This window comes from Diadema antillarum, unplaced genomic scaffold (assembly GCF_040938485.1).
Source record: "Diadema antillarum isolate AM-2024a unplaced genomic scaffold, OU_Dant_1.0 seq00000743_RagTag, whole genome shotgun sequence".
Lineage (NCBI taxonomy): Eukaryota > Metazoa > Echinodermata > Echinoidea > Diadematoida > Diadematidae > Diadema > Diadema antillarum.
The window spans coordinates 341,586-355,936 of NW_027271640.1; the positions used below are offsets into that span (position 1 = coordinate 341,586).

At 39.5% G+C, this 14,351-nt stretch overlaps 1 protein-coding gene across 1 annotated transcript; it reads left to right on the top strand.

Moving 5' to 3' along the window:
• The first annotated feature begins 2,529 nt into the window (after positions 1 to 2,529).
• Positions 2,530 to 10,095, top strand: LOC139738459 (N-alpha-acetyltransferase 50-like). Its single transcript, XM_071649083.1, has 5 exons — positions 2,530 to 2,618; positions 5,372 to 5,508; positions 6,282 to 6,404; positions 8,991 to 9,057; positions 9,501 to 10,095. The coding sequence occupies exons 1-5, from the start codon at positions 2,581 to 2,583 to the stop codon at positions 9,673 to 9,675; spliced, it is 540 nt and encodes a 179-aa protein (XP_071505184.1). The 5' UTR covers positions 2,530 to 2,580; the 3' UTR covers positions 9,676 to 10,095.
• The last annotated feature ends 4,256 nt before the right edge of the window (positions 10,096 to 14,351 follow it).

Here is a 14,351-nt window from a genome sequence, read left to right on the forward strand (position 1 = left end):
CATATTACACACAAAACCATTCATCACATGATGTAGCTGTTCACATGTACGATATTTCTTGTGTCGAGAACAGGATAACTCGTTCTGCTAAGCTTTATGCATGTATGTCCAGTATAATTCGGCATCAAATATGATACGTCTCAGACCCTTTGGTAGCTGGGTAAAATTACAGTCACATTTGATAAAGACTGTTTAATGATAACTGCTTTGAATGGCTACACTTCGTTAATAATGATAATAATGATAATGATGTTAATGATAATAGTAATGATGATGACAATAATAACAACAACAATAATAATAATATTAATGATAATAATAATAATAATGACAATAATGATAATAATGATGATAATGATACCATAATAACCCATATTGCATCGAATCCACTTTATAGGATGCTCAAGGGGCATAAATAAAGAGCAAAATTTAGACAAAAATAGGGCCTAATCATCAAAAGCATTTATATCTTATATCCTATTAGATATATATCACTTATCATTACTTTTTCGTTTGCTATTTGTTTTTATGATCCTATGATTGTATGAAATAGACTATATCCCATTATAATACACCAATCATGATAAAAAGATAAAAGGGAGAGGTTCGATTTGCAATTGGTCATATCTTTTTTTTAAAGAAAGAAAGAATACTTGAAGTCTATCTGCTGTGTAAAACATAGTTGATTATTATAGGTTAGAAATAGTAACTAGATTCAAGTTCATTGCATTATAGGCCTATCACAATTTCTTGAAACTTCTCGGTTGTACATTTCCTATACTTATGAGGTCTCTTTTGGGGGGTCTAATTCCTCGTAGGCATGTTTATACGTACTCAATCACTCAGGAGTGCGAACATCCACTGTTAAACAGGGTTGGCTTTACAAGTAGGAAACTGATTTTTTTTCCTAATATCACGCAACCGAGAAGTACCGGTATAACCCAGTTTGTTTTTGTTTTTACAACTTGAATGAATAAATAACGAATGGTCTATTATCTTTTCATTGAAAAAAAGTTCAAATAATGTATAAACTCACCCTAAGTGTGCACCAGATTGTTAAATTTCACATTCAAAACTATATCAGTGGCTGAATGGGGGGGGGGGGGGGCACACCGGGCACGCGCCCATTTTATTTGTAGGGGCACCAGTATGTTGAGCTGAAGCCAGTGTTCCTTTTTGTTTTTCTTGTCAGCCGAAAAAAAAAATTGCAGGGGAGCCCTTTTTTTATTTATTCATTTAATTATTTATTTATTGTATAGTCTAGGCCTAATATATATACGGGATGGATAAGATAACACACCAATATTTTTGAATTAACAAAAACTATCATTAGTTCAGAATAAAGCATTAGCTTCAAATCTATTGTGAACATGTATTTCTTCAGGGTATTAAATCGTATACTGATATTGAACATAAGTACTATATAACCACTTTACATCATGGGTATGACCCTATATTTGAAATTATGATATCATTTTGCAATCATTTTTACACTGTCCCAGAATTATGTGGGTATAGATCGTGAGTGTGAGGAGTTCCTCACTTCATGAGGCAGACCATTACAGTTCCTTATTCCAAAATTTCTTTATTCCCAAGGTTTGTTGATCAGAAATGAAAACTTAAAAATCGTTATGATCAAGGAAGTTTGTTAATCTCACGACAGGCTCGTATTTCCGAAAGTTTGCTTGTATGCTCCTTTTTTTCTCATTATCATTATGTTATTATCAATGTGTGTTTTTTTAATCAATGAAATCTATTCCATTTCAGACTAACAAACCTTTGGAATATCGAACCCTATTTGATATATTCAGATAAACAAACTTCCTATAAGAAGCGAACCTGCAGAATAATGAAAAATTGTTCGGAATAACGATCATTGATTTAATTGAACTGAGTGGAAATTTGAGGGCTTCTTTTTCTAACGAACCTTCGGAATAACGAACATCACCCTAGGTGTTGAGAAAAGAAAAAAAGAAGAGACAAAAGACGTGGTATATCAAAATACAGTAATGCGGTCGTCATATTCCGTACATTCGAGGGCAGGGTTCGGTAGGGTAATGAGGCTTGGGCCGAGTATTTTTGGGTCGAAATGATGTCCCGAATGATGATAGGTTAGAATGCCATCAGTTGTTCTTTCATTTTTATCAAGAAATCTATTCAATTTCTCGATGATCTCTTCTTTTTGACAACTTGTAATGATACGGCTGATTAACCATATTTTTCAAAATATTTTTTGAAATTTATTCATGATTTGAAATAATATTATATGCATTTTTGTGATTTTTCCACTAGTAGCAAATTCTTCCCGGGCGCGCGCAGGCGCGCCAGTTCTCATGCACCCACCGAAGAGGTTCTAGTTCTCAGCTCACTCTTCGCAAAAATCGCATTGAACGCGCGGCGCCTCGCTCGCATGGTTTTCGGCCTGCAGCTAATACTGGTATAGTACGCACGCACGTACAGCACGCCGGCAGCGGCATGCACGTCGTCGCACTGTACCGGCCGTGTATGTATTTCGACTCCTGATCCTGCCATCACTATTCTAGTCGACAATTCTTGTTAAATATCACCCAGAAGCATTGGATGCAGCGCAAACACCAATCAGTTCACAAAATGACGAAGTAAGTAGATCTATTCGCCAAGGCACCTATTTGTGTGCCCAACTGATGTCGTTACTGTCAATGCAGTGTGGGTTTGGTAACCGAGTGGTGCATTCCAATTTCCATTTCATCGGCAACCCATTGCGCCCCCGCGCCGCGACCCTCCCGCGCCAACAAGAGCTAGAGAGTGGAGTTGTTGTCACCCCCTATTGACTCCGACTCCAACAGTCCAAGCTCCGCCTATCTTTTTATGGCAAGTGCCAAGAGCTGCATGCAGCGGTAGTTCCGCATTCATTTTAACTAATATCGTTTGTTAGATGATATCAGTCCGGGAAACCCGCTCATGAGGACCGCCCCGCCTCATGAGGACCGCCCCACGCCTCATGAGGCCCGGGGGGGGGGGGGGGGGGAGGGGGAACGCCTCATGAGGCCCCCTATTCACTTCTTATTCATCTCACATCTGACGTATAAATTGTCGCAACTTTGCACGGTGATTTTTTGTTACACACACATGTCCACTATCCATGATGAAAAGAAGAAAAAATCCTGTTTTTTTTTTTTCAAAAATCGAGTTTTAATCAACCGATGCAGAGCGCCCATCAAAACACGGGCACCTGCCGCACCTAGCTTGTTAGCGGCCTGATCCGACTAGTTGGATCCGACTAGATCTAGTCTTAGTAATCATGCAATTAACTGCGACCAGCAGCCCCATACGCATAGCGTAATCGGGCTTCACATTGTAGCATTCAGGATCATGACAGATTTAGTATCGCAGGGTAAATGTCAACTTAAAATTTTAAGTTGACATTTACCCGCGATACTAATTCTGTCATGATCCTGAATGCTTCAATGCGAAGCCCCATTACGCTATGCGTATGGGGCTGCTGGTTGCAGTTAGCTATGCGTACAATGGGCTGCACGCTGCTGGTCGCAGTCAGTGGTTTCGTACAATAGTTATCGACGCGGTACGGCGACGGCTCTGGTACGAAACCATTATTGCATGATTACTAAGACATGAGAGCACTTTGGGGTGAGTAATTCTCACAGACAACTTACTTTAACCCGTTCCTTTCGGGAACCTGGTTTACCAGGTTCCCGTGGGAGCAATTGATATACGGGAACCTGGTTTACCAGGTTCCCAAAATGAAGACACGGGTGCCTGCTTCAGTGGCCTAAATTCATGTTTCTTTGTGTTAAAATGCTCAGAAAAGTGGGTTTGATAAAAAGATCAGAGTTTATTCTATCAGGATTTGTTCTCCTGCTGTTTAAAAAAGGGGGTTTTACAGTATTATGTACCTTTTCCTGATTTAGTTTTTTGCTTGTTCTGCTGTAAACTCGTACGAACACGTACATAATGATCAAGGCTGAGATCAGTTAGAAATGCGGGTTCGCTGACCCCAGTCACCTCATTCAGGTGCCTGGTTTTGTGTAGAACAAAAGATTCTGAGAGCTCATCAGTGCACGCTCTATTCATACCTCGCACCCGATCGATATTTCCATTGTTCACGGGCACATGTAGTTGACCGTAGAAAGGGGGACACAATGAATCGCTTGACTGCCTTCACACAGCTGGATTACCAACCTGTGTGCCTCTCTGTCAACGGGCGAAAAGAATCTCGTTTGGGGGCATTAAAGGCACTCAGAGAATTGCGGAAGGAACGGGTTAACCTGAAACACAAACCAAGACAAGGAAATTCAGGGAAGCTTTTGAGGTACCAAAACTTTTTATTATCTTTAATATTTTAGTATTTTTATATAACCATGATATTGATAACAGAGCCGGAAATTGAAGTGCACAGTTGCCATTTGTTCAACTCAAATAGGGCATCTAATACATATACAAATGTGTGTTAGATATATCAAACTACTTTTTCTGCATGTATATTTTGTTAAATACATCATGAAGTTTCACAAAATCCCAGAATATTATCACCTTGACAAGCCGAGTGTCCTTGAATATGATACTGTAAAACGAGAATATATAATGTTCGCGTGCATTTTAGTTTTGACATGAATTTCGCGAGCACCAAGATTCACGAAATTAAAATGCACACGAAATTTCTTATCTACACTACATGCATTGAACGCAAGTGACAATTCGCGAAAATTTCTTACCATGAAAAAGGCCGTCGGCTCCAATTCGCGTAAATTTCGTGCCACGAATATATCATGTTTTACAGTAATCCCCAGAATCTGTCCGGCCTCTCCAGAATTTGGACGCACCCTATGCGTGTTCAATGTCAATGCTGCTCAAGGCCGCTGAAAAATGCGCCGCATTCAACCCCTGTAGATTAAATTGAAGTCACTGCATCGGCATGTATTATTATCTAATCTCTCTATCACTTGTGACCACATTGTGTTCAATGTGTGCTTCTTAATTCATTATATTCATACCTCAACATTGGAATACTATGCTTCTTCAAATCCCATTCCCAAAATGCATGTAGATACATATTCTTGCATATGTTGCATTGAAATACAATCATTCCAAAGTTTTTTGCAAAAATATGAGAATTCCTTTAAAATTCTGAGCATTGTCCTTTGTCCAGATGCAACAAAACTTGTGGGATTCTGAGGTGTTGAGATAAACCAGGAAAAAAAAGCAGTGTACTAGTAGTCAAAGATGGAAGAACAATTTTTTTTTTCCTAGTGTTAAAACAACATGCATTTAATGTGTGTTTTTTTTTCCCCACAATGGAGAGACGAACAGACAGAAGGAATCAAATATCAGGTGTACAAAATTACCAATCTTTTCCATCTCATCCTTCTTGCAGAGGTCGAATCGAGCTGGGGGACATCACTCCACACAACATCAAGCAGCTGAAGAAACTCAACTCGGTCGTCTTTCCCGTCTCCTACAACGACAAGTTCTACAAAGATGTCCTTGAGGTTGGCGAGCTAGCCAAATTGGGTGAGATGCAGGAATCTTTCAAGTTTGTATAGAATTAGCATGAATTTATGCAATGTATGTTTCTCCCTTTTCTTTTGATATGTTTCTAATGAAAGGATTTCTGTCTGACGTGCTCGGTGATATTTAATTTCAAAGTAGATGACAGGTTTCTTTGGTAGTCATGAAAGTGCCAAATGCCAACTGTTAATGTGTTAACAAATATAGCAATTGAAGGGGTTGGTGCAATATAGTGCTAACCCACACTTCTGTCAAAATTGAGTTACATGCATTTTCATAATCCTTATCCTTCAATCTAACCTCCATGAATATATCATATTTGAATTCAACCAATAAGATGGTAAAAAATGCATGCATTCATGTTTTATTAATTAATGTACAATGTATGGACTTTCCAAACATTCAACATATTGCACCGACCCCCTCAATTTCTAAAGAAGAAAAATATGATTTGCATGGCAGTTTTGGAAAAAAAAAGTGCAAAATAGCACAACACAAAACAAACAATTTGATTGGCAAAAAGAAATAGTGATAGGCAGTAAGAAGTAAAAGAAGTATTTTAGCAAATCATTGCTATGACTCAAGGATTCTCTATTTCTCACATGCCCTCCTCATGGATCATGTAGTTATAATGATTTCTTTTTCTCCACATTACACTAAGAGTAATACTATCTCATTCACTGTGCAAAGTTCACAGCTTGAAGAGTATGTTCAAATCAGATAACATGAAGGCAATAAAAAGTGATCTTTGGTATCTGTACTCTAACCCCACTCAGCTTACTACAATGACATCGTAGTGGGTGCGGTCTGCTGCAGGATAGATACCACGGAAGATGGATCCAGACGGCTGTACATCATGACCCTGGGGTGTCTGGCTCCCTACCGCAGACTTGGCATAGGTGAGTTACCCCCCCCCCCCCCCCCCCCCCTCAATTTAATCCAAGGTTTTCTGGCTCCTTATCACATACTTGGTATGAGTGAGTAACCTTCCCCCACCCCCCCCCCCTTATCCCCAGGGTGTCTGGCTCCCTACCGCAGACTTGGCATAGGTGAGTTATCCCCCCCCCCCTCCCACTTTAATTCAAGGTTTTCTTGCTCCCTACCACAGACCTTGCATGAGTGAGTAACCCTCCCCCCCCCCTTATCCCCAGGGTGTCTGGCTCCCTACCACAGAGTTGGCATAGGTGAGTCACCCAATCCCCCAACACACACACACACACACTTTAATCCAAGATGTTTGGCTCCCCATCAAATACTTCGTATGAGTGAGTTACGCCCCCCCCCTTCCCTCTTGGCGTGTGGTTTTCTACTGCAGACTTGACATAGGTGTATTAATCCCCCCCCTTTAATCCAGGGTTTTCTGGCTTCATAGCACATACTTGTTATGAGTATGTAACCTCCCCCCCCCCCTCTTTATCCCCAGGGTGTCTGGCTTCCTACCACAAAGTTGGAATAGGTGAGTACCCCCCCCCCCCCCTTTCACCCATTGAGGACGAGTCTTGAGTATACTCGGGCAAGTATCTATGGGAAATGCATGTTGTAGCGAAATAAGCCCGTCCTCAATGGGTTAATCCAAGGTTTTCTGGCTTCCCATCAAATACTTGGCATGAGTGAGTAACCCCCCCCCCCCCCTTCCCCCAGGATGTCTAGCTTTCTACTGCAGACTTGGCATAGGTAAGTCACCCCTCCCCCGAATTAATAATGATAATAAAAAAAGTAATATAAAAATGCAAGGTTGTGTGCAGGTAGTTCTTTGCCACAGACTGGGCATGAGTGAATCCTCCCCCACCCCCCCCCCCCCAAAAAAAAAACACCAACAAAAACACCTGATCAAAACATATTAATAGCGAAAATTAATTCACATGCGAATTTCCACTGGCATTCAGTGCATATAGTGTAGACGTGAAATTTTGTGTACATTTAATTTCACAAATCTTGGCTTGCAAAGTTTGCAAAATTAAAATGCACGGGAACATTTTTATACCCCTGCCAAACGAAGTGTGAAGGGGGTATATAGGAATCAGCGGATGGTCGGGCGGTCGGTCGGGCGGTCGGGCGGTCGGGCGGTCGGGCGGTCGGGCGGTCGGGCGGTCGGTCCGTTGCAAATCTTGCGTCGCGAACTACTTCCTCAGTTTTCAACCGATTCCCATAAAACTTGGCACAGATGTGTGCCTGGGGTTGTAGATGTGCAAGACGTATTTTTTGACAGTACCCAAAAGTACGTTGCCATGGTAACGGCATATTATGGGCAAAAATGGGTACAAATCTTGCGTCGCAAACTCCTCCCACAGTTTTTGATCAATTTTTATGAAATTAGCTACAGATGTTCATCTGAATATGTTAATGTGCAAGACACATATTTCCGCAGTGGCAAAAAGTGCGTTGCCATGGTAACGGCATGTTATTGGTAAAATATAGGGCAAAATGCTTCATGGCAAAACTGCTTCATCAGTGTTCTTCCAATTCTCATGGAATTCATATTGAATGTTTGTCTTAGGATATAGGTCAGCATGACACATTTCTTGACAGTGACAAAAAGTATGTTGCCATGGTAACAGCTCACATATTACAAGCCAAAATGATGGAAAATTTTGTGTTGCAAACTACTTCCTCAGTTTTTGCCCAATTTCCATGAAACTTGGTACAGATGTGTGCCTTTTGTTGTAGATGTGCAAGACGCATTTTTTGACAGTACCCGAAAGTACGTTGCCATGGTAACGGCATATTAATGGCAGAAGATCAAGGAAAGATCTTGCGGATTTAACTACTTCCTCAGTTTTTTGACCAAAGCTTATGAAATGTGGCACACACCTTGATCTTGGTGGGAAGATGTGGAAGACATATTTTTCGGATGTGTCAGAAGCTGCGTTGCCATGGTAACGGCATATAAATGGCAGAAGATCAAGGAAAGATCTTGCGGATTGAACTACTTCCTCTGTATTCGACTGAAGCTCATGAAATGTGGCACACACATTGGTCTTGGTGGGAAGATGTGCAAGACATATTTTTTGGACATGTCGGAAGCTGCGTTGCCATGGTAATGGCATATTAATGGTGGAAGATCAAGGAAAGATCTTGTGGATTGAACTACTTCCTCAGTTTTTGACAAAAGCTTATGAAATGTGGCACACACAATAGTCTTGGTGGGAAGATGTGCAAGACATATTTTTCGGACGTGTCGGAAGCTGCGTTGCCATGGTAGCGGCATTTAAATGGCAGAAGATCAAGGAAAGATCATTCCTTGGGTAAGACTGTCGTCATGGGGCGGGGGTATTAATCACCTTAAGTGATATTTCTAGTTAGGTTTACAGTAGTCGATGAGCATGACTGATAATGTAGTACTCTTTATCAAAGAGTGATTAATACAATATAGTTAAGAGGGAGCGGAGTTCCAAAACGGGCTGCAGTGTAGTTTGATATTTAGTTAGTTGTTTTTTTTTGGCAACAATGCTGTAATGATTGTACCATTTTTGTTTATTCTGCAGGAACAATAATGCTGAAACATGTCCTGGATTTCTGTGAAAGAGATGGCCGCATTGACAACATTTACCTGTGAGTACATCTGCACATGTGATAAAATTCTTTGCACATGAGGCATTTGTTCTAGCTGAGATTGATCATTATCCTTGGCGTGATCTAAAAAATAGCCGGAGGCCAACATTGTTAAAAGTTCATCTAAAAAATGTTTTCTAGTTATTTGTCTGAGTAAGCACAGATTTTCACCCAGGTGGGCCCTGTTGCATAAAAGGATGGAATCAAATGTAAGTTGGAAAATCAAACAAAAGACAAGTGTCAGCCAATCAGGATTGGGTAATTAGAGACTTATATTTGATTGGCTGACTTATGTTCGATTTCAACTATTAAGCAACAGGGCCCTGGTTTCCCAGTAAGAATGCCGCCACCCTAAACTGTCTTTGCTCCACATAAATTCTTCAGCTGGCTTGGACATTCATTATATTTCTCTTTACTCTGGTCTCACCTTTCTAACACTACAGGCATGTGCAGATCAACAATGACTCCGCCATCGAGTTCTACAAAAAGTTTGAGTTTGAGATCATTGAGACCAAGGAGCACTATTACAAGCGGATTGAGCCGGCCGACGCCCACGTTCTCCAGAAGTCGTTACGAAATAAGCACGCTGGTCAGAATGGTGTACAGGCTTTGTCGTGAGGCCAAGGGGACGCCCTCACTCACATCACACTAGAACTTTTTTTTGTGATGCCTCAACTCTGAAATCCTCTTTGAAGTTGATTGGGAGAATGCACGTGAGGGGATCTCAGCAATGTGTGAATGTAGCGGGCAGGAATCGCTTCTCCTGAGTTTCTCTGTAAAATCCGCCCTGTTGTGGAGAGGTGGATATGGACAAGTGTATGCATGATGCCAGCACTACACATGAAACAATATCATTGTACCAAGATTCCAAATACAGCCAGCACTATCAATGTCTCAACATTCAACAAAACATACAAGTTTGTGTTCTGCATTTTTCCCTCGTTGCCCCAACGGATTAGGTGAATGCAGATAATGCTACTCATTTATTTTTCAGCTTAATTCATGCCCACAAGAAGCATCTTTGGCCCGAATTCACGAAGGTGGTACAAATGAAACCATGGTTAAAACCATGGACAAAAACCATGGAGCGCCAAGTGTCGCATGGAATATTTTGTTACGAAATCAGTCATTTCGTCGATAAAATGATTATTTTGCAATGAAATGACAGCATTTTGTAACTAAATGAAAATTTCGTCCACGAAATGATAATTTCGTTAACGAAACGGTCATTTTGTCGACGAAATGACCAATTTCGTAACGAAATATTCCGTGCGACACTTGGCGCTCCATGGTTTTTGTCCATGGTTTAAACCATGGTTTCATTTGTACCACCTTCGTGAATTCGGGGCTTTATGTTTGCTGTGTTTCTGATCAAGCACTTCAAATGTGAATATTTGCATGGTGTAATATAGAAGAAATGCTCTCGGTATGATTTGCAAATAATTAACTGTCTTCATAAATTAGATTTAAACAAAAATTGTGCGTGTACGTCTTTGTAGCGGGCATGAGGAGATTGACATTAATTACAAATTTTGAAAGTGTTCTTAAATCCCTCATCAAGCTGGCCAACATGCAGAGGACTCGTTCAGTCATTTTATATCGCCCCAAACAACATCAAAGGCTGGCTTTATTTGACAAGGAGAACATGTTATGTGACTGTGATCCAGAGGTGTATCACATGTTGATGTACAAGGTAGACTTCAATGAATCAGATGACTAAAAAGATGTATTTTCTTCGCTGAAAACAAATAAAATGCAACTGTTTTATATGTCGTGTCCTCTTACCTCAATAGTCTTCGGAATACATTGTTTTTGTAGGAAGCTTTTGTTGTTTTTCTAGCCCCCTCGGGGCCAGCAAATCAGATGCTCTGCTGAAGTTTTGCTTGCAAATCATGCAGAATAAGTTGATCAAGTTTCTGCTTAAGTATGTCCAAAAATGGCTTTATATTTTATCGACATGAAAAAGCAGAGGAAGTGATTTAATTCATTCAGATACTGGAAGCTTCAAAAACAATGATTTCTACTCGGATTGAACAATTATGGAAGCATGGCAGCCATATTTGTACTCTGTTCAGTTTCATGCTTAAACAGGCACACTACATTGTAGTGCAGAATTTCCTTCAGTATGGGTAGAATTCATGCATTATAACTCTGAGTGATGCTAGTCAATCATCTTGCACTAATTGTGGTGCATGGAATTTTGTGTGGTTATTGCAGTCAAAGGAAACAGCCCAGGTTGGGTTTTGTTGCACATTTCACAGTGCTGTTTTTCTTTTCTTTCCTTTTTTAAGGTTCTCCCTATCCCTGTCCCGTTTTGCTTTTATAATAATGAGATCCAAAATGAGATTTTTGTATGATTAGTTTGTAATTTTAGATCTAGTGAAACAACCTAGATTTTATCCTATGGCGTTGCTCTGCATTGTTTTGCTAATTGCCAGTAATCACAACGAGCCTAGATTTGTACCATCACAACTATTGCTATCTACGTTAATGTACAGTATCACTGACTATTTTGCTATAACAGGGTTCACCTGGATGCGCTTCAGACAAAGAAGACATATCATTCTGATTTAAGATTTACTGGGAGAGTCAAGGATAGATCTCTTTTGTTGCTTTTAAATTGCAAATCCCTTTGTTGCTTTCTGCCAACTTTAGATTTGAAGAAAACCATTTGTTAACATGTTGTAGATGGACTGATTTTCCTGTAACAAGCATGTCTGATTTACTCCAGCCAGAGAATACTCGGGACTACTCTTCAGTGAGTTCAATTGTAGCTTGAGCCTCAACATGCGTTTGCTAGCGAGATGACTCCTCCCCCTTTCCTTCAGTGCGTGTGGTGTGTATGGGTCATATCCGAGATGAACTGGCCCAGTTGATAATAGTAATTATTACATAACAACCACAAAATGAATGTAATGGTAACTACCATAGCTCTCAGTGTAAGTTATTGTCTGAATTATAAACATCTGAACTTCTTCAGATACTGTATTTGCAAATGAGCATTACTTTTATTTGACGGTTATGAAAGTGATTGTTTTTCTTTGCTTGAATGATTGCATTAGATGATAACATGCAAATACATGTACTCTGTGAAACACCAAATTCTTATTCAAAAAAGATACTTTCATCTGTGAAATCATAAACAAGCAAGGTTTACTGAAAATAGCTCTGCGCAATAAGTTTATGGTGGGAAAGTCTCAACTTTTGCAGTATTTAGAGACTTCAATCTGAGTATATTTATGTGTGACTGTCCACTGGTAGTGGCAACGTTGTGAAGAAAGTAATGAGTGGATCATACTAAACGATTATGCCAACATTCTATGCTGTAATAAAGATCATTGTATGGACAATATACTTTTTCATTCTCTTTATTGTGAGGTTAGACAAGGGAAATGGAAGTTACTACATAAAGCTTTGTCGAAGACCCCAAGGGAAATATTTTCATGTGCATTTTAATGCTATATTCAAGGTTAACTACTAAGATAATGTGAGAAAAGCAGAAAATATGGAGGAACTTTTGTCATGAAGGACAGGAGGTGAGAAAGTTATGGAACTTCAAAGTTTCCTAATTTGTCATGGAATTGTGATGTTCATCACAACTAAATGTGCAAATAAGCAGAGATAATGGTGTCAGCAGCTCATAACTACCCAGTTGTTTTGTTTGTTTGTTTTTTTTCAAAAAGTGCATTTTTTGTTTATATTTAGCAGCTACAGCCTGTTCCCTCTAGAAGTCATTGCTGTTTCATTTTAGTGCAACAGGAGTATCATCCAGAGGGTGCATTTTTTTTTTGTTAGATTAAATGATAAAAAATTACAGATTTGTGTGTAGGCAAATTGGAGTCCTGCGAGGCACAGACATCATTATGTACAGCTGTATTAGAATTGCATATGCGGTTATTTATGACTAACGTCACTGTGATAGGCAAATTGGAGTCCTGTGAGGCACAGACATCATTATGTACAGCTGTATTAGAATTGCATATGCGGTTATTTATGACTAACGTCACTGTGATAGGAAAATGTATGATATGGAGTAAACTTCTACACAGGACCGGAGAATATCTGGCGACTTGCGTAGATGTCAACTTACAAGGAAGTCAACAAAATACGTGTACAGTAACAACAAAAATTCAGAACTTTTCATCAACTTGATGACATTTGTACAGATCAACCAATCTCACTGACAGAGTCCAAACACCCATAAAACAAACAAGCAACAAACAAGACAAAACAAACCAGTGGAAGAGCTTGTTTAAAGGGTTGAATACTGTATACCTTTCGTCTGTTGTCCACACCATGTAGCTCTCTCTTCCTAGCTCCATTCTTGAGCAGGAAGAAATTTATAGTTACTGGATCACACTTAAACTACTCAAGAATTGCTACTGTATTTACAATCACATTGTGCATGGGAGTGTATTGGTGTTCTGTACATGCGTGTTGATATTTCTATTTGGGCACAGACAGAGCATATCCATCGCGGACAGACATAGAAAAAAGGTCTTAAAGGGACGATACAGTTTTGGTTGAGATTTGCCATCAGGTGTTAACTTTTTTTGTGTGATATTGAGAAACCTCTTATGAAATATGAAAGTCCATGTGATTCCAAGAAGAATTCAACATTTATTTGATGAAAATAGTTTTTTAAAATAACCGAGATGTTCAAAACAAGCAATACTGATAAAAAGGTGGGACCCTCGATCCTTTCATTAGGATCTCTTTGTTTTACTTTGTCTTGGATATCCCAACCATTTCAAAACCTATTTTCATCAGATAAACATTGAATTCCTCTTAGAATGGTATGCTCTGTAACATTTCATAAGTGGTTTCTCAATATCTTGCAAAAAGTTGCAAGCTCAATCCTCATCCCCACCAATACTAACCACCCCTTTAAAAATATACATGCACACTGATCATATACAAGGACATGTCTGAAGGAAATTTCAAAAGAATTTTTTTTTTTTTTTTCTCAGGAGAAAAACATAATTAGTTTAAAGGGGCATTCCAGACGATTTTCATAATTTCACATCATGTAGTACATAAATCGACAGCTCCATGTATAGATTTGTGGAATTCATTGTGATCTTTGAGCAGAGAAACCGATACCCTAAAAAATCTTAGATTAATTACACTGAACAGTGTTGATGACATAGAGCCTCAAGTATTTCAGAAATGTAGCATTGCAATAATGACTGACAAGTTCACCTGTGAAGAATGTATGCATACCTTCTTTTGTTCTGGTTCCTCGAGCTCCAACTCATGCATTCTTATGGTGAGGCTGCCATGTCATCATCCTT